This window comes from Puntigrus tetrazona, chromosome 8, assembly GCF_018831695.1.
Source record: "Puntigrus tetrazona isolate hp1 chromosome 8, ASM1883169v1, whole genome shotgun sequence".
Taxonomy (NCBI): domain Eukaryota; kingdom Metazoa; phylum Chordata; class Actinopteri; order Cypriniformes; family Cyprinidae; genus Puntigrus; species Puntigrus tetrazona.
In genome coordinates, this window is record NC_056706.1 from 3068312 (window position 1) to 3088372 (window position 20061).

At 37.4% G+C, this 20061-nt stretch overlaps 2 protein-coding genes across 2 annotated transcripts in view; both read right to left on the minus strand.

Annotated features, from left to right (window-relative positions):
• Positions 1 to 1189: 1189 nt before the first annotated feature.
• On the minus strand, positions 1190 to 12431 carry bnip3la (BCL2 interacting protein 3 like a). Its single transcript, XM_043246888.1, has 6 exons — positions 12278 to 12431; positions 8564 to 8816; positions 7267 to 7348; positions 7059 to 7165; positions 6403 to 6558; positions 1190 to 5929 (listed from the first exon to the last, which is right to left on the minus strand). Exons 1-6 carry the CDS (start codon positions 12330 to 12332, stop codon positions 5881 to 5883), a joined length of 702 nt encoding a protein of 233 aa, XP_043102823.1. The 5' UTR covers positions 12333 to 12431; the 3' UTR covers positions 1190 to 5880.
• Positions 12432 to 13574: 1143 nt separating this feature from the next.
• ppp2r2aa (protein phosphatase 2, regulatory subunit B, alpha a) overlaps positions 13575 to 20061 on the minus strand; it is a 9502-nt gene continuing 3015 nt past the window's right edge. The window contains exons 4-10 of the mRNA XM_043247448.1: positions 19841 to 20006; positions 19320 to 19432; positions 19055 to 19232; positions 17804 to 17968; positions 17554 to 17723; positions 16192 to 16283; positions 13575 to 14823 (exon numbers count right to left, since the gene is read on the minus strand). Coding sequence (XP_043103383.1) covers positions 14544 to 14823; positions 16192 to 16283; positions 17554 to 17723; positions 17804 to 17968; positions 19055 to 19232; positions 19320 to 19432; positions 19841 to 20006 — 1164 coding nt within the window. The 3' untranslated portion in view covers positions 13575 to 14543. The remainder of the gene's footprint in view (positions 14824 to 16191; positions 16284 to 17553; positions 17724 to 17803; positions 17969 to 19054; positions 19233 to 19319; positions 19433 to 19840; positions 20007 to 20061) is intronic.

A 20061-nucleotide genomic window follows, 5' to 3' on the forward strand; every position in this document is an offset into this window, starting at 1 on the left:
TTTCACGGTCCGGTTCTCGGTGCATGGCCAACCCGTTCTTCATTAATGTGACCGATTCGCTGCACGAAGGAAAATGAATATTTGGAGGCATCTCACATTATTGAACGGTGTAACAAAGACAACGCTATCGTGAAAAGGGGGCGACCAAGCAGCTGCTCTAGAAGCTGAAACCAACTCCAGAACGCTCTACAGTAGATCAAAAATCACATTGTTCATCTGTTTCTCTGATGGAGGTCTGCTCACTGCCAATTCAGTAACTCAAGCTAAGTGTGTCGTGTTTTTTTAGCCGTTAGGAGGCAGTAATGTGCTAATTATCAGCGACTATTTTTAGACTAGCACACTAGCTCTGCACTATAGGCTGTGCACACTTCTTGCACGGTTTGAGTATGCAGTTTATCCGGTAGAATTTATTCTACAGTAAAAATATTTAATTTTTGGAATTATTATAAAAATATTATCATTTCAAATGGCACACTACACACTATATGTATAGTATGCACTTACTCAAGGTTTACGCATTTTGTAACGTTATTGTCATCAATAATCGAAGCCTAATCGATTCGTTATGCGATTAGGATGTCAGGTAATAATTTAGACTGCAAATACAAAATGACTTAATTTTCAAAAATGTAATTAAATTATAACTTTTGTGGTGAGATCACGTGACAGTAGGGCTTTTCCACTTGAAAGAATCGGGTTCTGGATTATCTTGCATAATTTTCCCAAGGTTAACAATTAATATTGGGTATTTTTTTATTTGTATTTTTTTATTATTTATGCATTGAACAACAGATACAAAATAATACAATCTTGGGTGTTAATAAACCGAGCTTTCGCGCCGTTTAATCAAAAACGGGCCTCGTTCTCAATATTTACGTACTAATTTGCATACTTCCGGTGTCCTTGTCGTTGATTGGACGAAAGCAGCGCGCAAACGGATCTACTGCGAAATGCATTTTCTTTCTGATTCACGCAAACGAATCTTTTGCGAGATGCATTTTTCTGATTCGGACTATAAAGGCAAGAATAAAAGGTGTCTCTTCTGTTGCATCTAGAAATTTCCCCTCAAACAATAAAAGGCCGATTTATAACTTATTAAAAGTTTCTAAAACGACCAATCAGACGGTCTTTTTTCATTTCAGCTGTGGTTTTTATGGCAGTATGAACAAATTCAGAAACAACATACAAATCTGTTCATCATTTAACTACTTTTAATGCAAACAAAACACCAGACGTGGATTTACACCAGTGTCGTGAATCAGTCAAATTCAGTTCAAATTCTACAATGGTCGGCTAAAAAATGCTTTGGCAAAAGAAAGCTAACGGCTCAATGTCCACCTATGAACAAGATTTAAACAGAATTTCAGTCCTATGAAGAAAAAGATCACCGTAATCACTAAAATAAAGCACACTAGCCTTTTAAAGTAAACCAAATCAACGGACACAGGTTCACGTTGCGATCTAAATGTTACTAAATCTATTTAGCGAAAACAATTATTCACAGTGGGTGACTTATGAGAACCGAAGCTGGTTGGGTTTCAACCAACCATCTAAACCAACCAAATAAAAGTTAATGCGGTAATTAAGGCAAGTGAAGGAAACATGGGAGAGGAGGTTTTTCTTTTGGCATTGGCATAAAAGAATCATGAAAACAAGACAACGATGGATCATAAATATAACAGCTTGAAGTACCTGTTGGTTCCACCGTGAAACGAAAGATGAACATCACAAATCATCTTCAAACACTCCCTCAGTTTGAGTGAGCTCTTAAAGGGAAAGTGCATCCAAAAAAAGTCGAAAGCCATTAGATTTGGTTTCTTCTTCACAAAAGATGTTCATGCTTTTTATACGTTGCATGTAAGGTTTACAAGGACGAGAGTAGTGCATACAACTACACTATATTCTAGGTCTTCTAAAGTCATGTAGTCCTTTATGTGAGGAGCACTCAAATTCGAGCTACAACCCAATTTGAATGTTTTTTTTTAATTGTTATATATTATCATTTTATTATAATAGCAATCAGCTTCGTGAAGAAACAAAGGTCACGAGGGTGAGTGTCTGACGTTTCGGGTGCACTTTCCCTTTAAACAAAACAACAATTTGCTTTTATCCGTTACTGAAGCATTTGTTAGCTTTCCATATTCGAAGTTTGCACATAACAGAATAAAAGCGTATCCTGTACCATGCGGTTTTCTGTAACCTGCAGCATGCATTAGGACAGGAGAGACCACCGTCAGAGAGCGCAGGTCGCATGCTTGCCTGTCTGGAGGCTTTTTTACCCAACAAAAAGCACAAAACCTCACATTCACGGTGCTCGACGATCACATGCATCCGTAGTTCACGCAAACCACGAGCTATTCCATCGAACACACGCTCGTGCGCCTTTACATCGAGAACTTGCACGACAGGGGCACTATCTTACCTTCACCTATGGATTAATGTGAACTTAACAGTAATGGAAATCCTAAAGCGGTTTTGGCATAGATACATGATAGATCATAGGGAAAGAAAGGGATAAATAAACACAGCCGTTCTTTTTTTGGTCACAGCACCCCTAGTGTTGGATACAGGAAGTATTTGTATTTACGTTTAAATATTAGGGCATTGTGGAAATTATATTCATATATATGCTTTTTTTTTTGAACGCGCGAGACTTCTGATTCTTCATCTGCATGATAACTGCCAATATAATAAAGGATAACGGACTGGGCTCATGCAGAAAAATAACAGACTTCAATAATACAGATTGCAAATGGCCGCATCCGCTCGGCGTTAGAAAAAAACGTAGATAGTCAGTGCAAAGTTTTGTGTCAATATACAAAGTTTTTTGATTTCATGTGCCATTTTGGTGGCTTCGCCAACAACTTAACATATTTTTGGAGAACTGTACTGAACACTTAACATTCATTTGGTTGATCTGTATAAGGTATGAGCCAATTTTGGCATAGATTGGACACATATAGCAAGGGCAACGGTCATCAAAATGTTGACAAAATCTATTAAATTGGTGGAAAGGAATAGGACGAAACTTGAGGTTTTTTTTTTATCACGGTCACCAAATTGATCAAACCGCTGAGAGAGATCCAAAATTGGGTTTGGTGGAAATATTGCATTTGAGAAACACATTTTGGTGTTGAAGTTCAAAGTCAAAGTTTACTTTATTAGCGCCATGCACTACTGTTTGAACTATAAAATACAAACCTGGGACAACACACAGAAAAAGTCACCATTTTAGGAAAAAGGGGCGTGTTTGAAATAGGCCGTAATCGTCATTTTCCTATAATTTGTCGTTCAGTTGTCTAATGTTTGTTAGACAGCTGAAGCTCTCTCATAAAAATAAAATTAATGTCAAATCAAAATAAAATGCTTACTAAAAAGATGAGATGTTTTGATTATCTACATTTTATGTGCAGCAAATTAAACATGCAAATGTACTGAAATTAGTTTAAATTTAAATATTTATGTAAAAAAACAAGCACCAAATTGACTGTACCGTAGTTTTAATCTACATTTGTTCAGTCCTGCATGCACATGAATGCAAGAACATTTATGTGATGAACAAAATAGGGAGGCAAAACGAAAAGAACGGGCTTTACGTAGCTTCCTAACTCGTCACACGGCAAAAACAAAACACACGAGGAGCGTTCAACGATGGAATGACAACAAAAGAAAAGATGAATGTCAGGTTATATTTTAATATCAGTTCACGTTTCCTCCAATACCGGCGAAACACAAGAAACTACATGTTCGTTGCTTCGTCACACCAGTCGCTGTGGTAATTCAAACGAAACGCGCGGTGGAGCTGTCAATCACGAGGGCCCCGCCCTCCAGTATCCACACTCATGACTTGAAGCAAAACAACAAAAGAGAGATATAACAGAAAAAGAAAACATCGTAATGTGCGTAAAACAGTTTAGCATATCTGACACGAGCTACGGCTATTCCATTCACAGTTCTCATTCCACCCCACGCAGGGGAAAACTTCACCTCCGTCACGTCGTGAAATATCTGAACGCGCGCATGCAATGGGGCTCAGAAAAGGTGCAAACAAAAAATATCGAGGCACGGTTGAAGTGACGCTAAATTGGCCTCTTGTATTTCCACTCCCCCTCTGGGAAGAAAAAAAAAGCATGAAAACAGAGTAAAGAAGTGGCACAATGACACAGATGGCCTTAATGCAGAGGATGACGTGTTTGTTTGGATGGCAAAACTCTATTGCATGAAAAACTTAGCTTAGTAGAAGCGTTGCTTGATACTGTGAGGGTGAATTATAAAACTTGTCAAGAAAATGTCCTGGTTATCTTTTACCCATAAATAAAAAGTATAAAAAAAAAAAAAAAAAAAACTATAATAGTAAAAAAATTATATATATATATATATATATATATATATATATATATATATATATATAAAATTGAAGGGCAGTGCAACAAACATAACCAAACGTAAATACTTTTTTAAAATTATACTAATGAGAAAATGGGGAAAATTCTTTATAAATTAAAATAACATGGGTTGAAACACGACCCGGACATGCTTGTGACAAATTTCGGCAAATCAGCGAGTGTAAACCTGTTCAAGTCTCCTAAATGAGTAGTTTTATCTGTAAAACTACACCATATTGCATATAAATATGTACATGGAGTGTGGATCTGTGTTCAACAGCGTATGATACACAACTACAGCGACGCTGAGCCTAATATGCACAGGAAGTTCACAGTAAAACCAAAGGCCTTTGTAAGATGTTGTCAAAATGGAGTGACTGACGGGATCAATAACTCACTCAAACCAGACCGAGTCTATGAGAGGTGCAAACGACGCATGTTGGGTTGGCGGTGGAAACCCTTTGGCACTAAGATACACAGTCAGAAACTGCTGCAGGATATGCATCAAGGCAAACCAGAGTGTGTGTGTGTGTGTGTGTGTGTGTGTGTGTGTGTGTGTGCGTAGCTTCCTTAATAACGCAAAAAAAAACAACTAACCCGACCAGTTTGGCTCTTAAACAGATGTACGTCCATGCTGATCTCTTTAGCTTAAGGTCTTTCGGTTAGAAAAACCTGTATTGTTCATGTAAGTTTGTGTTTTACTAATATTTTTAAACTACAAAGCTGCTATAAAGCGACGCGTCGGTCCTAGCCTGTCGTATCGGATCTTTAAAGAAGTGAAAAGCAAACAGAAAAGGGCCTAAAACGGAACCGAGAGGAACCTCTAAGATTTACATTCTAAGTCTCTAAATAATTTTCGTAACAGTCCAAAGCTATGCAGCGAGTGCACTGGCATATACAAAGAACGACTTGGTCTTCAAACAGTCAACGTACTCCTACGAAAGCAAATGACTAACATGCATTTTCGATGCCGTGACAGAAGAGGGGAAGAAGGGAATAAATTAAATCGCGCAACGTAATGAGCAAAATTATCTGTCTAGAATAAAATATCACAACCCTCCTATAGCAACCCTCTTAAATTTCCTTTGAAGAGTCAATATACTATATCACAGGGGGCCACTTCCAGACTTTATATTAGATACATATGAAGTGCGTCATGCAGAAATAAAAGCATATTATGGCCGCGCTTGTAGTGGGGCTCTAACTTGTGTAGTAGCGTGTCATGACAAATAAACATCAGTGAATAACTCGCTACATGTCCAAATAAAAACATCTAAAACATGTCAGTAAGCCACAGCGTTTCGAGGGCAAGAAAATGCGACACAGCCAAAGGTCAACAAGCAGAAGGTCTCCCAGCAGAGGGTGTGATGGAAAACCAGGACCGTGGGTTAAAGAAACGATGAAGAGAAAGTCGGAGAGAGAGAGAAAAAGAGGAATCATCACACGATTGGACACTGCTGTGCCGCCATCCAGGCACTGGGATCTCTGTTCAGGTTTAAAATGAGCTGGTGGAGGGTGTAGTCAATCTCTTCCCAATGTAGACCCTAAAAAAAGGACACAGATTTAGTATGTTCCTGTGCCTTTGATTACATACAGTATATTTGCATTATACTAAGGGGGGGGGTTGAAAAAATGCATCGGTAAACAAATTGTTTGGGTGTCATTGAGCAAATAAGGTAAAAATAAATGCATATTATAAGACAGTGAAAGTATTTTTTTGATCTTGCACGCATGTCAAGCTGCTGTTAGGGCGTCCAAAAACCTTTTTAGGGCATTTTGATATATGTTATGGGGACCAAATGGCCCCACAAGGATAGGAATACCAGTAAATTTTGACCTTGTGGGGATCCATGAGGAAAGAAGCTTATAAAACATATAGGATTACATTTTTTGAAAATCTAAAAATGTCAGTTTCCTGTAGGACAGTCTGTACAGTATAGAAACCATTACGCCTATGGAATGTGTGTATGTGTGTGTGTGTGTGTGTGTGTGTGTGTGTGTGTGTGTTGACGCTCACCCCAGTCCTAGAGCCAAGATGTGGGTGAGCAGCAGCGAGGGCACGAAAACTTTGAGGAACTCGGCGGAGAACACACCACCTTTCTTCATAGCACCTGTCTTCCTCATACTCAGAGACACCGATCCAGAGCGCTTCGGGTGGCGGAAGTGGAATTCTCTGCGAACGGTCAGAGAAGATCAGACTTACATCACGTTGGACTCCGCGTTAAACACTGCGTTACTGTCGTGAGTTTGGAAAAATTTAATAAATAAAATGAAATAAATGAAAACATTTTAAATGAATAAAATACACTTTTTGAAACAAAATATTTTGATAAAAATTATTGTAAAACAACAAATAACAAAATTAATGCATTTGAATGAATTAAATGATAAAGATAAATTATTTTAAAAAAGTAAAAAATTGTACACAAATAAAAAGGAATAAAATACAATAAAATAAATTAAATGCATTTTCAATTATATATATATATATATATATATATATATATATATATATATATATATATATATAAAATAATAATAAAATAAAAGAGTTTCACAGAGAACCAAATATATTATGAATTAGGTATACTGGTTCCGTTTATGAATTAATATATTTTCTGATGTGGAAAAGCATGAACATAAACACAAATAGTTTTATGCTTTGGTTCTTACTTCGGGGGAATGTTCTCTGGTCGACTGGACCAGTCTGCCACCCAACTCTCCCCTTTATTCATGAGGATATCATCTTCTTTGTCCTTCTCCAGACTTTCATCTTCCGACTAAAAAGATTCATTAAAGTGTGCTTATGAAATAACAACACCATCACTGATAGCCAGTAGCTGAACGATGACTAGAGTCATACGCTGTGCGCTGCTCTTACCTGACAGTCTCTCTCGCTGGGCATCTCCACGTCGAACGTGATCTGCCCCTCATCCTGGTCAGGACTGTGTGGTCGCGGTGGGCTGTAAACACATCAGAGACAAGTAAAATACACATTACAGAAAACAAGAGAACAACAGAAGTGAACTTTACTAAGAGCTGCAGGTGTAAGAATAGAACCGTTGAAACAAAGCAGTGCTGCCACAGACGCCTCTGTGCATAAACTAAATTTGAATCTATAATTCTGCTATCATTTTTAGTCTTCCTTAGCCATTTATTAAAAAAAATCAAGTCAGAAGGAACATATTTAATGAACTGGTCATGTAAATGGTTAAATACATAAAGCACTTAATGCATAAACTCATGATCTTATTCATATTTGTTTGTGCTAGATCTTTACGTGTCTTGAAAATGAGAAAAGTAAATATTAAACTTTTTGGTGCATGAAACATCACGTCACACAAGTAAGTGAAAGATGAATACAGTCCTCTAAAAAGTGATTTTTAATACCACACATACAAAACTGATTGATGTCAGTAAAATATCTTGAGTAGTTTTAAAAAATAAAATTACTACAAGCTGGTTTCGGTTATTTGAAATAAAGGTGAAATAAAAGAAATTATAACTTGAAACTTGAAATGAAATATAAACAAAAATGATTAATGTTGCATTGTCAGCTAAAGGAAATAAATACGTTTATGCTCAAGTACTGAAATGACTAAAACTAAACAGAAGTAAAAGTAAAGCTACATTTCTAACAAAAACAAAACAGAAAAAATACAATTATATATTTCATATAAATATAATTAGAAAAATATATAATTAGGGGAAAAGACACATTTAAACTTAATTATAAAATCATAAAATTACTAAAATTGATTAAAAAGACCCCGAAACTATAAAAATAAAAGCAAATTCATTTTTATTAATACTTTAAATTGGTTTTATTTTAAGATTTTCTATTTTCAATTTAAATTCAATTTTAGCAATTTTGCATTTTTATATAGTGTTTTTGTTTGTGTGTAGTTCACTTATTTACATCAGTTTTAGTTATTTTAGTACATTAAATAAAAATCAGAAATGGATACTAGCTTAAATACATTGTTTCAGCATAGACATTTTTTTATTTCAAGTAACTAAAACGTTTTTTGTTGTCTACAATAACCTCGGACTGATAGTAGCGCATGCATTTTTTTTAGCCGATCAAAAACACTCTCTTCCTGTCAATCTCCTTGTTTGAAGGGCGGAGTTTCTGAGAATGATAAAGGCTCGCGAGTTTCCCGTTTTTCCGCTCGTACCTGTTGCAGGACGAGCTGCTGGGGCTGGACTCGTGCTGAGCGTCCAGTAAGATTTTCTCCATGTCTCCGTTATGGATAGAGGAGGAGGAAGGCACGTGTTCCAGTCCTCCTGTCAGGACCTCGTCTTCCTCCTGCACGGCCTCCAGGGCCTGTGAAGCATGGGACTCGCCTTGGTTCCCGTTCCCTTGCAGAGAGGGCGAGCTGGGGTTCTGTTGCTGAGTGTTTCCGTTCATCTCCAGCTCCACCCAGGACCCTGAAAAAAGAGTCATTAGCATCGGCTTCGCTGCAGACGACTAATGCATCGCGTTTAGAGGGACTGACTATTCATTTATTTACTTTTCATCCGCTGTAAATGAGCTTTTGTTACACACGTGAGCCAAAAATGCTCGAAAGGGAGCATGAGACCGACTCGTGAGAACAAACATCCACTGTTGGCCCGGTGCAAACAGGAGACACATGTGTCCCGTCTTCCCTTCACTGTTGCTAGGCAAAACAGAAAGATCCGCAGACAGGTCCCATGATGCTTCGATGGAGTGACGGGATGTTGCTAGGGCATTGCTATGCGGTTGCTAGGGCGCTCTGGGTGGACTGCAGTCGCGCCGAACATAATCAGCCATTTAAAATGCGTGCTCATCATTGCAATAACACGGGAAATAAACATCAAATGCATTTGTCATAAACATGCAGCACTGTTTAATTCAGCCCATCTTATTAGGGCAAAATCCTTCAGCAGCCCTCAACACTGAACTCTTGTATTGGCACACAGTTACTGGCATGTTGCCATGGCAGAATGCATTCCAGGAACTCTTCATCTGTAAGCGTTTGTTGTGTCGCTGCATCTCAGCAGCACAAAATGGGGAAGGCTTTAGACTTATACTCAAGGGGGGATTCTAGCCATATCTGGCAACAAGATCAACCGCCCAGTAACCACTCGGGACACCCTAGCAACACCTAGAATGAAAAAAATAAAAAGTCATTTTGACTTTTTAACTCACGCTTCGGTTTCATTAGAATTATGTGGTATAAAGTCAAAATTGCGTGATGCAAACAATTGTATGTATATAAAGAATTTCATTATATATATATATATATATATATATATATATATATATAAAGGTTTTTTTCATCCGGCACCTCCTCCTCAGACTTGAAGCATGTGCAGGTTGCCAGATTGACGACACAAACAGAAATGACCACACATGACGATGAATGAAATTCAATACACTGTTTTCCACCAACTGGCAACCTGGGGTGCCAAAATACAAATACAAAAAAAAAAAACACAGCCCGACATTCCGGCCCGGAATGCACATTTTTTCAAGAATAACTGACTGTAGTGCTGCTTTTCAGATATGTTACCTTAGCATGTTTCTTAAGCATCTGCAAACATATTTTTTATGAATTAGTAGAGTCTTTAAATCTTACAGCACCTTTAAACCTCAACAGATTGACTTTTTCCATTCAGAATTGTATCCCAGTTGCGAGTCAGAATCCAATCGCTGGGGGTTTGATTGACAGGCGATCTGACCAATCACCATTTTATCTGACAAAACGAACTCTCGACGGCTCTCCGAAACAGACAGGAGAGCAGACTAACATCGGCGGCCCCGAGCTCGAAAAACGGCGTGCAACGACATCATTTCGCAGTTAAAAGTAGACCTGTACCTCCTGATGTTCATTCATGTTTATTTCGTGCAAGACCTAGTATTTAGCCTAACGACTTGATTTAGATCTTTGGGTGAACTGTTCCTTCAAGTCATCTTTTTTTTATCCCACGGTGGAAACAGGCAGCGGCAAAAAGTGGTGAACAACTATATCAATGTGTTAAAATATTCAACGCCAGCTCTAGTTACACAACTAAACACAGCTCTGATGGAATTCACTGCAGGACTGGAGCGGGACGGAGGGAGGGATTATGTAATCTCTGGCACATCAAACCCTCTCCCATCCCCCTGCTGTGTCTGTAACCCAGATCCGTCTGTGTGCCACAGACGCCCATAAACCTACTACTCACCCTCACTAAACGCTAACCAGTAAACAGGATGACTCATTTTCATGAGTATTGAGTTGCCTTTATACAGAATTTTTTGGGTATCCAAGAATATTTAAATACTGTATAGGTAGACAACAGAATAGCAGCCATTGTTTATTAAACAGATGTATTAAATCTGATGTGTAAACAATACCAAAAAGCATTTGCAATCTTAACCTGGTGTATTTTTCAATGCAACATGTCTGTATCAAGAAAGTATAAAACAGAGATCTATATATCTCTGTGATCAGTGGCATAACATCATTTTTTATATCACGCTGACCTGTTTGGACATGTTTCTTTAGAGGGCTTCTTTAGAGATGCTGTTAACCGTCATAAATCACATTATAATAGACCCTAAATTACTTTATTACCTCACTTTAGTGCATTTTCTGCTGGGAAATGTTGTTACCTACAGCTGCTACACACCTGTATTTGCACATCAAATATTTTTAGATCATTTGTATGCTTTCATCAAGAGCACCCTAATTTCAGCTCACAGAATGCCATCTATATAACCAAAAACAAATCTTGCATATTCCGTCCGAGCGAGCTTGCGCATTTTAAAGATGTTTGCTGAAACACACATCGATGCAATTACATTATATTAAAATCCGCAATGCTTGTTGAAGAATTGAAAGTCACGGTGGTTATTTTTTGGTTGGAGATGATGCAGTGGCATGCAAAATGCTATTCTAAAAAAGAAAAAAAAGGAAAAAGCATTTGTGTTCTAATATTAAAGGACGAGTATTATGAGCTCAGCGCTGCCATAATGCAAATAAACTGTTTCAATGTTGCAGTAATGATTACAAGGACTAATAGCTCATTGTTCCCCAATCTTAATCTAAGTGATTCTGTGATATCTGATGAATAAATTAAGGATGTGTCACAAAAGTGCACAAATCTGAAGTACAATAGTGTGCATATGGATTCACCAAAGCTGTACAAAAGCCTAAAACGTCCTTAAAAAACATATTTAAATACACAGGGATGCTGTCTTGCTGCTTTCAAGACAACACAATTTAAGCAGTGCAATTTTTTTCAAATAAACCTCTGCGTTCACTTAACTGAGGTATTGTTTGGGTAAAATAAACTAATTAATAAGATTTCATAATTTTAAAAAAATAATAATTTAAGCAAATACAGAGTGCAGGAATACACTGCTTAACAGCAATGACCCTGATTCCTCTAAACAACTAAAACAGTATGGGTCACACAATAAACTGTAAAATATCATGGCAATACCCAACCAAATTAAATCGCAATGAATTCAGTTTTATTTATTCACACGCCCCCCGCCTCCATTTTTCTCAGATCCCCTCTTCGCCTTGTTTTGATATCCGCGTTGCCCCGCCTCCACGGCGCTCGTACTTAATCGACGGCTAACAATTGGCTTACGTTCCATCAATCGTTCCGCGTTGCCACGCAACGCCACAGCGACTCTCGCTCTCGTTCAATCTCATTCGCTCTCGCGTTCTGACGCCATCCTACGCCCCGGCCCTCCACCCCTCCCCTGCGAGCGAGGAGGAAATTCCAGCCATTGAGCGAAGCGAAACAATGGATGTTGCATAACAGCGTTTTAAAGCGCCTGAGAAAAATGCAACCCGCACAAACAACATTTTTAAAGCGACATTAGGATCCCTTCCGAGCTTTCCCTGCAGAAACACGGACAGAGGTTTTACCGTTGAGTCCCGGTTCTTCATTGTTGTTCAGCTGCGCGGCGGCTGCGGTGGACATGTTGCCTCTCCAGTCCGTCAACACGGCGCGCTCCCGCCCCCTCGGCGTGCACGAGCACCTGCATCTGCGGCGACGTCATCACATTCATAACGTTCATGGCCTCAGTGATGCCTGCCGAAAAAATGAAAGTTGCAGTAACCTACAAAACACGCGAAGATCAGACTGCTTTCAAATCTACAATGCTTGTGCAAGAAAATATGAAAAATAGCAGTAGAGTTAATTGTTGGTTTTAGACGATGCAACAAAATGCACTACAAACATTATCGTGTTGTTCTAAAAAAGGAAAAAGGCCCAAAAATGTGCAATATGGTAAGTAAAAAAGGAAAATATTGTTTGCACCTACGATTTGAGGTTAGGGGTCTTCTGACCTTTTTTTTTGCATTTTGTTTCAAAACTTCTAATATTAAATCCATCTGTATTATTTAGCATGCGTATTATAATATTAAATTAATCTTTCCATCTGGTCATCCATGCTTTTATCCGAAGCGAATTACAAATTAGGACAATAAAAGCGATCAGACCCAACAAAAGAGCAACAATGCAAATGCTGTCACAAGTTCCGGTTCAAGCTTTTTTTTCCAATTAAACAAAAAAATAGACAGAAAAAGAATAAATAAATAAAACGAATAATAATGATAATAAAAAAATATATAATAAATAAATAAATATAAAAAATAAAAACGAATAATAAAAAAAAACAGAAATAAAACACAATAGTAAATAAAATACAAAAAAAAAAAAGAATACTAATGTTTGAAGGTGCTTAAAAAAACCAGAAAAAACAAGTAAATAAAATATCAATAGAGTATGCACATGTAAGAGGGTCAAGATTTTTGTAAATAAAAGTAGGTAGAATACAAACATATATATACAGAGTTAGTGACAGAGGGTCAAGTGTAGATAAAAGAAATATAAATATCCATTTATCAGCATTATGGAGCATTACTGTAGGGTCATATGGATGTCGTGCCTTAAATTTATTGATAGACCGCTGAAGTGTTTACATCCACTGCAATCACGACAACCTAAAAACCAGCTACTTCGGTTCACAGACCACCGACTCTTAAAATAGCCGAGGCACAGATCCATTTCTGGGCGTCCTATTTGTTCCCGCTAACCCAAATGAGGAGCAGATGTTTAAAGATTTAGAGATTTTCTTTCACCCGGTACATAATACAATCGTATTTACGTGGATTTTGCTTTCCTGACCTTCACACAGAAGAATGACCTCAAGAGGTTTAGTTTTCAGTCTTAAAATTAATTTTTATTTTACATTTTGGGTTGTACAACTATTAAGATAAAAGGGAACATACTTCAGGGTTTGTTCATATACAGCAGGCCTGATTTCCATGTAAACACGCTCTATTATACAGAATCATTCTGCACCAATCAACAGCATTAATACACTGAATACTGTCAAGGACATAATTTCAATTTCGAAAATTCATATAAAAATATCTAGAGCATTCTTTACCCCGTAGCAACCATTCTGTATTAAAAAGCTGCAAATAAAACGACGCACATCAAAAGATGCAGAAAATCATAGAACATGCACAAACCTTTACTTAAGACTCGAAACATTTGTGTGTCTCTCTAAAAAAAAAAAAAAAAAACGATTAAAAGAGACGGATTAAAAAGTCTCCCCGATCCACAAAGACTAAGATATTGCATAAAATTAATGCCACGATTAGTTGTACCCATTAAGGACTTAATGTAGGGAATAATGGAGCTATTTGGGAACCCTGCTTAAGTCAATTGCACTTTGTGGACGAATGTCAGGCGTTCGACGAGTGTTTGGTGAAGGAAACGTCCCGCTGCACCAGGCCTGAGTTCGGAAGGGAGCAATCGGTGCGTGTGGAGTCCAATCGATTAAATGCGATTCTGCAAACTTATTAAACAGGATTCTGCGGGTCTGCTCGGTCAGTTTGGTTGCGTGTTTATTACCCAGCGACGACCGATGCTTCGGGTTAAAGCTGAAACGGACGATGTGCAAAATAAAAATAAAACAAAATACAGTAATACAACTAAAAACCCTTCCTCCGGCCTACAGTGTATCAATTAACGTAATAGAATAACCCAAAGGTTTTTTTTGTGTACTACAGTGGTTAATATTAAGACTATGAGTTTCAGGAGAGACGTTGTGCTTGGCGTGCTTCCCGTCCGACTCTCGGAGCAAGGGACGGGGGGGGGGTTGAAGCCGTTTCCGAATCCCTAATTGGGTTTCTCCTGGAATATGTAAAGGTTATTGACTGTGGCCAGCGCCACGATGTTATCCTGAGGATGCCAGGAGGTGTAGAGGATCTTTCTGCTGAAGTCCAGGCAGTCGACGCCGATCTCGTTCCTCTTGCGCCGGCTCCCGGCGCACACGCGCCAGGTCTTGAGCGGGCATCCGGGCGAGCCGTTCTCCCACGAGGCCTCCAGGGTGACGTCGCGCTGGGCGTCGCGATCGAACATCCGGAAGAAGTTGTTATAAGAGCCCGTCATGACCTCGCTGAGAACAGAGAGACGGAGGTGAACGGTTTTATTTATTGTAAGTAAATGCTTAAAATGTAGGGCTGATATATTAAAAGAAAAGATTTTAAATAGTTGTTACTTGAAACAAACTAACTGTAGTTGCCATGGCAACATTTAGTTTAATATTTTTTTTTAAATAACTGAAAAATTATTGCATACGCACATCTATACAAACGACATATATACAGATATACACGGATGCGTCAAGGCTGCATTTATTTGATCAATAATGCAGGGGGGAAAAAAAAGTAATAGTGTAAAATATTTTTACCATTTAAAATAATGAGCTTCTATTTTTAAGATATTTTAAAATAAAACGTATTTCTGTGATGCAAAGAAGAATTTCCATCATGCATTACTTTAGTCTAAAGTGTCACATGATGCTTCATAAATCATTCTAATATGTATATATGTGTGTGTGTGTGTATACATACACATTTTATCTTTAATCCATAATCATTCAATTTGAAACAAATAAAGGCCTATAATTTCACTTTGTGTGTAGTGAACTAATAACATGCAAGTTTCACTTTTTGAAACAAATTATTGAAATAAATGGACTTTCCCCTCAATATAAAAAAATGCCTACACACACACACACAGCGGAATTACCGTAAAGTTACTGTAGTTTAAAAAATATATTTTTTTGTGATTTATGAATAGATGACGTGCTCAATTTTATTCAGCAGGTGATCTGTAAAATTTGATGTATTTGAAAGTAGTCGCTTCTGCTCATCAGAGCAGTTTATTTGATCAAAAAATACAGTAATAATTGTGAAAAATCATTAGTGTCTTACATGATGGTTTTATATTTGGATGCATTTCAAAATGCAATTTATTCCTACGATGCAATGTTGAATTTTCAGCATCATCAATCTCACACGATCCTCCAGAAATCATTCTAATACGCTGATTTGCTTCTTAAAAACATCTCTTATTATCATCAACGTTGAAAAAAAGTTATGCAGCTTCATATTTTTACGCAACTTATTTTTGACAGTTTTTTTTAGGATTCTCCGATGAACAGAAACTTTAAAACAACAGCGTTTATTTTAAATAGAAAAACATAATTATAAAATCGTGATCAATTAAATGCCTTGCGGAAGCATTCATCTCTCTCAAAAAAACAACAGTGAATGCCTCACACACGTTCTTGCTCTTTATCTGAAACGGTGTTGAGTGTCAGTAAAAGCGAGTGCTCTGTCAGTCACAGATAAAAGCTCGTCTGATAGGCTCTCTCTGGACGCAGTGATACGGCTGTGAGCCGTTTGAGCTTTGCTTTGTATTTGCTTTCGTCTCAGAATGAAACGCTTTGGTCATTCCCGGGACGAGCCCGTCTTCTCACCTGTCATCGCCCCTCCAGCAGCACTCAAACTTATCAAAGATGCAGTCGTTCTCGTAGAGAGAGCACAGCTTACTCCTGAGATAACCATGAACCTGGAGAGAGACCAAACACCAACGTTTCAGAGTGGATTATGAGTAATCAAAGCCATAAAATTAATGTCAAAAAGCTCTCTGGCCACGTTTTATTCGCTAAGTCGACAAGCAAAATGTATATTGAATTTTTTTAATTGTAAATGTTGCACTTTTTTTTTTGTTTAATTTTATTCATTACGTTTCAGAAGTTATTCCTGCCTCAGAATTTTATTACACCGCCTTTTTTAGGTAACATAGGCTAAACATACTTGTGTTTGATGCTGCCTGTGATTATCGCTAATCGTAAGTTCTTACTAACACAGGATCATTTCGATAGAAAATTAGGGAAATATGTCTCAGCTTCAATTTTAGCATTGTGACTATTAACATAATGAGTAATTATTTATGAATCCAATGTGAAAAAAGCACCGTAATTAACTTTATAATTAAGTATGATGACGGTAAATGCAATGCATCAACTTTTCAACTTCCAATCAAATTCTGACGTCTTTTTCTACAGAAATTAGGTAGAAAAAAAAGAAAATATATAATAAATATATTATTATTCCATTATTATTATTTATTATCATATTATTATTATTATTTTTACATTGCATGGGATCATGGCTATTCTATATATATATATATATATATATATATATATATATATATATATATATATATATATATATATATATATATATATATATATATATATATATATATATATATAAAAATGGAATAACTGTGTTCCCATGCAACGTAAAATAAAAAAAATGACGATTTAAAAAAAATTCCTGACGCCACCATGTGGTCAATTCTAGTAAATTATTATTCTGTTTATATTCTGTCCTTCCTTTCTGATGAAAAAGAAGAAGCCTGGTTCTGTTTTTCCTCACAAGTAATGGAGACTAGATCATTCAAGGTTTCCTAAAAGCAGTTCATAAAACAGCCCAGATTGAAGATGTTACTCATCGATTCCGGAAAGTTTATCAGCAGGATTCAAAAATGAATCAACTCTGGATCAACCCATTTAATTACAAAAACTTATGCTACTTCCAAAGCAGTTATTATAAGCTTAAAAGCCTCGGTCCAGATTAACCGTAATTGCAAGGATATTCATCGTTTCTCCTTTTGCGTCCCAGAAGTCAATCACACAAATTAGAACAACAATGAGGCCAAGCGATTTATGACAACTTTAATTTGTAGGTGAACTAATCCTTCGAAATGATTAGCTTTGGCACACCAACTCTATAAGGATTACTATTTTCTGAAGAGACAGAAACAGCACCTGGTAGGTTTCCACCGGTTGACTCTCCATGTGCAGGTCCCAGATCTTGAGGGTCAGATAATCTCTGGTCATCATGTATCGGCCGCTGTGACTGAACTTGACGTCCGAGATGGATGAGATGATTTCCGAGAAGAAGGAGCGCGTGCTGGGATCCTCGGGTTCCTCGAACACTGCACGGAGACAAACGGGTTACGCGACAGCGGAGAGATTTCCCCGACCAATCAAAAAAGCTGAATTCTGGCAGACGTACGTTTCGAGTGCTGATCGCACAGAGCGGACGCCCTCATGTCGCACAGGCGCACGGAGCCCTTGCTGCTGCCGTACACGAACGTGTTGCACTGGAGCGGGTGGAACTCGGAGGCCGTGATCACCTCCGTCAGCTCCTCCATGTTGGTCGGCTTGATGTCAACAATGTCTGAGTCGGCGGTTAAGGGAAAGCTTACGCTTAATATGAGGAAAACGCATAAAAAGCGATTAAAAAAACTTTTTTTTCTCTATAAACCATGCAAATGTTTTAATATAATTACAAAAGTTTAGTCTAGGTACGATTTTTGAACGGACATTAATAGTTGCACGCATTAAATGGATCGAAAGTGTCAGTAAAGACATTTAAATTTCTATTTCAAATAAAATGCTGTTTTTTTTTAAACCATCTAATCATTAAAGAATCCATAAAAATGCTGAAATCTTTTCCATAAGCTGCATTTTTATTCACTTAAACGTTTATTTTTACTTAAAAAAACCTTTAAACTCTGTTTATAATACATTTAGTTTAAAATTAGTGCAGCTAGAATTTATTTAGTCAAAAAAAAATACATATATTTTGTCATTCTTGTTCTGAATGCCATTCAATTTAAATATGATTAATAAACGCACCACTTTTTTTAATTTTACACTGCTGTGATTTGATGACTCAAATTCGAATATTCAATAAAAAAAAAAAACTCAATTGACTGCGCATTTCATGGACAAATACGCATGAAACGCAATATAAGATACGCATGATATATTAAACCCATTTACAAATCATCATTAAGCATAATTGTGAATAAACAAATACTATGATTCAATAAAATCGATTTATGAGGTTTACTATAGGTGTGCTTTTTAAATAGATTTAACATGCAATAAAACATGCTATAAAATACATGCAGATAGATTTAGACCTCATAACATTTAATTAATAATTAAGCAAGCGTGACTTATTTCACTGAAAATATTAACGATTTCAGAAGAATCATGTGACGGTGAAGGCCGGCTAAAACCAACAATTTTAGCACATATTCAATTTAGACGCATGCGTTGCGATTCTCGCCAAAGCGGCGGAAGAAGAACATTTCAGCCGTGTTAATTTCTATGGAGACTGAAGACTGCGTTCTGAAGACGAGCGAAGTTCTTCCGGGTTTGGAGCGAAATGCATTCACGATGTTGCGAATTCGCGAGCAAAATCTTCCTGATTTGGTGGTGCATGAACGAATAAAATGATGCACGAACAGGATACTGAAGCTTCGGTCGGTGAAGTCCAGGTGCCACAGATTGATCCGGAGGTCATCAGCGGACAGGTACGTCTCGTTGTCGCTGTTGACGGAGATGGAGTTGATGTGGTAGGTGTGAGCGTTGGCGTAAACCCGCCGCGGACTCGCCTCCACCATCAGATCCATCGGCTGGAACACCGGAACCTGCGCGGAGCAAAGCCTGTTACTCTTGTGGACTTGGTAACGCATTAACACGATCCACAGCGTGTGTGTATCTGAGTGTGTTCACACCCGTAGTGTTGTGAGGGACGACGGATGCCTGAAGCGGCCGTCCTCTTCTTTGAGGTTATATCCCTCCGGTCTCTTGTCTCGTTCACTGATTTTCCAGAGCTTGATGGTTTTATCTGCATGCGAGGAAACAACGGAGCATTGAGCAATTTACATATTTGATAACAGAGCATCCCACACATATGAAGGTGATAATGTGTCTGCATCTGCACCGGTGCTGTTATTATTGGAAATCGATTTTGATAACATCGTACTAAAAAAAAAGAAGTACATTTTAAAATGTTTCCTTGGGAATTAAATTGAAATATACTATATAAATATAATAAAATATAATTATATAATATATTAATGCAAAAAAAAATATATATATTAAGACTACTTTAATATGTGAAAATTCAAATGAATTCAAATATTAATATTATAAGTATTAATATTATATTTAAAATAAATATAAATAAGTAAAATATTAATATTTTAAGTAATATTAAAATAAAAGATCTTGCGCATTTAATCTATTAGCTCACCGTTTGTGGACAACAGGAAGTGTGCAGCATTTTTCTGAGGAAGCCAGCGGATCTTGTTGATCTTTTCCTCGATTTCCAGGCTCTTCAGATAGTCGAACTCCGGCTCGTGACTCTGGAACGTGCTGTAGACGTTATATTCGGCGCGGCACTGCGGCAAGTTCTTGCTCTGATAGGACAGAGAGATGTCACATGACCTTTTAATCGTCCTGTATCACATTGGT

Excerpts from the sequence above, each read along its gene's own strand:
- bnip3la (XM_043246888.1), bottom strand. The coding sequence starts at position 12,332 with ATGTCCACCGCAGCCGCCGCGCAGCTGAACAACAATGAAGAACCGGGA. Across the intron at positions 7,166-7,266 it reads CCAGCGAGAGAGACTGTCAG|TCGGAAGATGAAAGTCTGGA; the intron begins GTAAGAGCAGCG and ends GAATCTTTTTAG. Across the intron at positions 6,559-7,058 it reads CCAGAGAACATTCCCCCGAA|AGAATTCCACTTCCGCCACC; the intron begins GTAAGAACCAAA and ends GACCGTTCGCAG.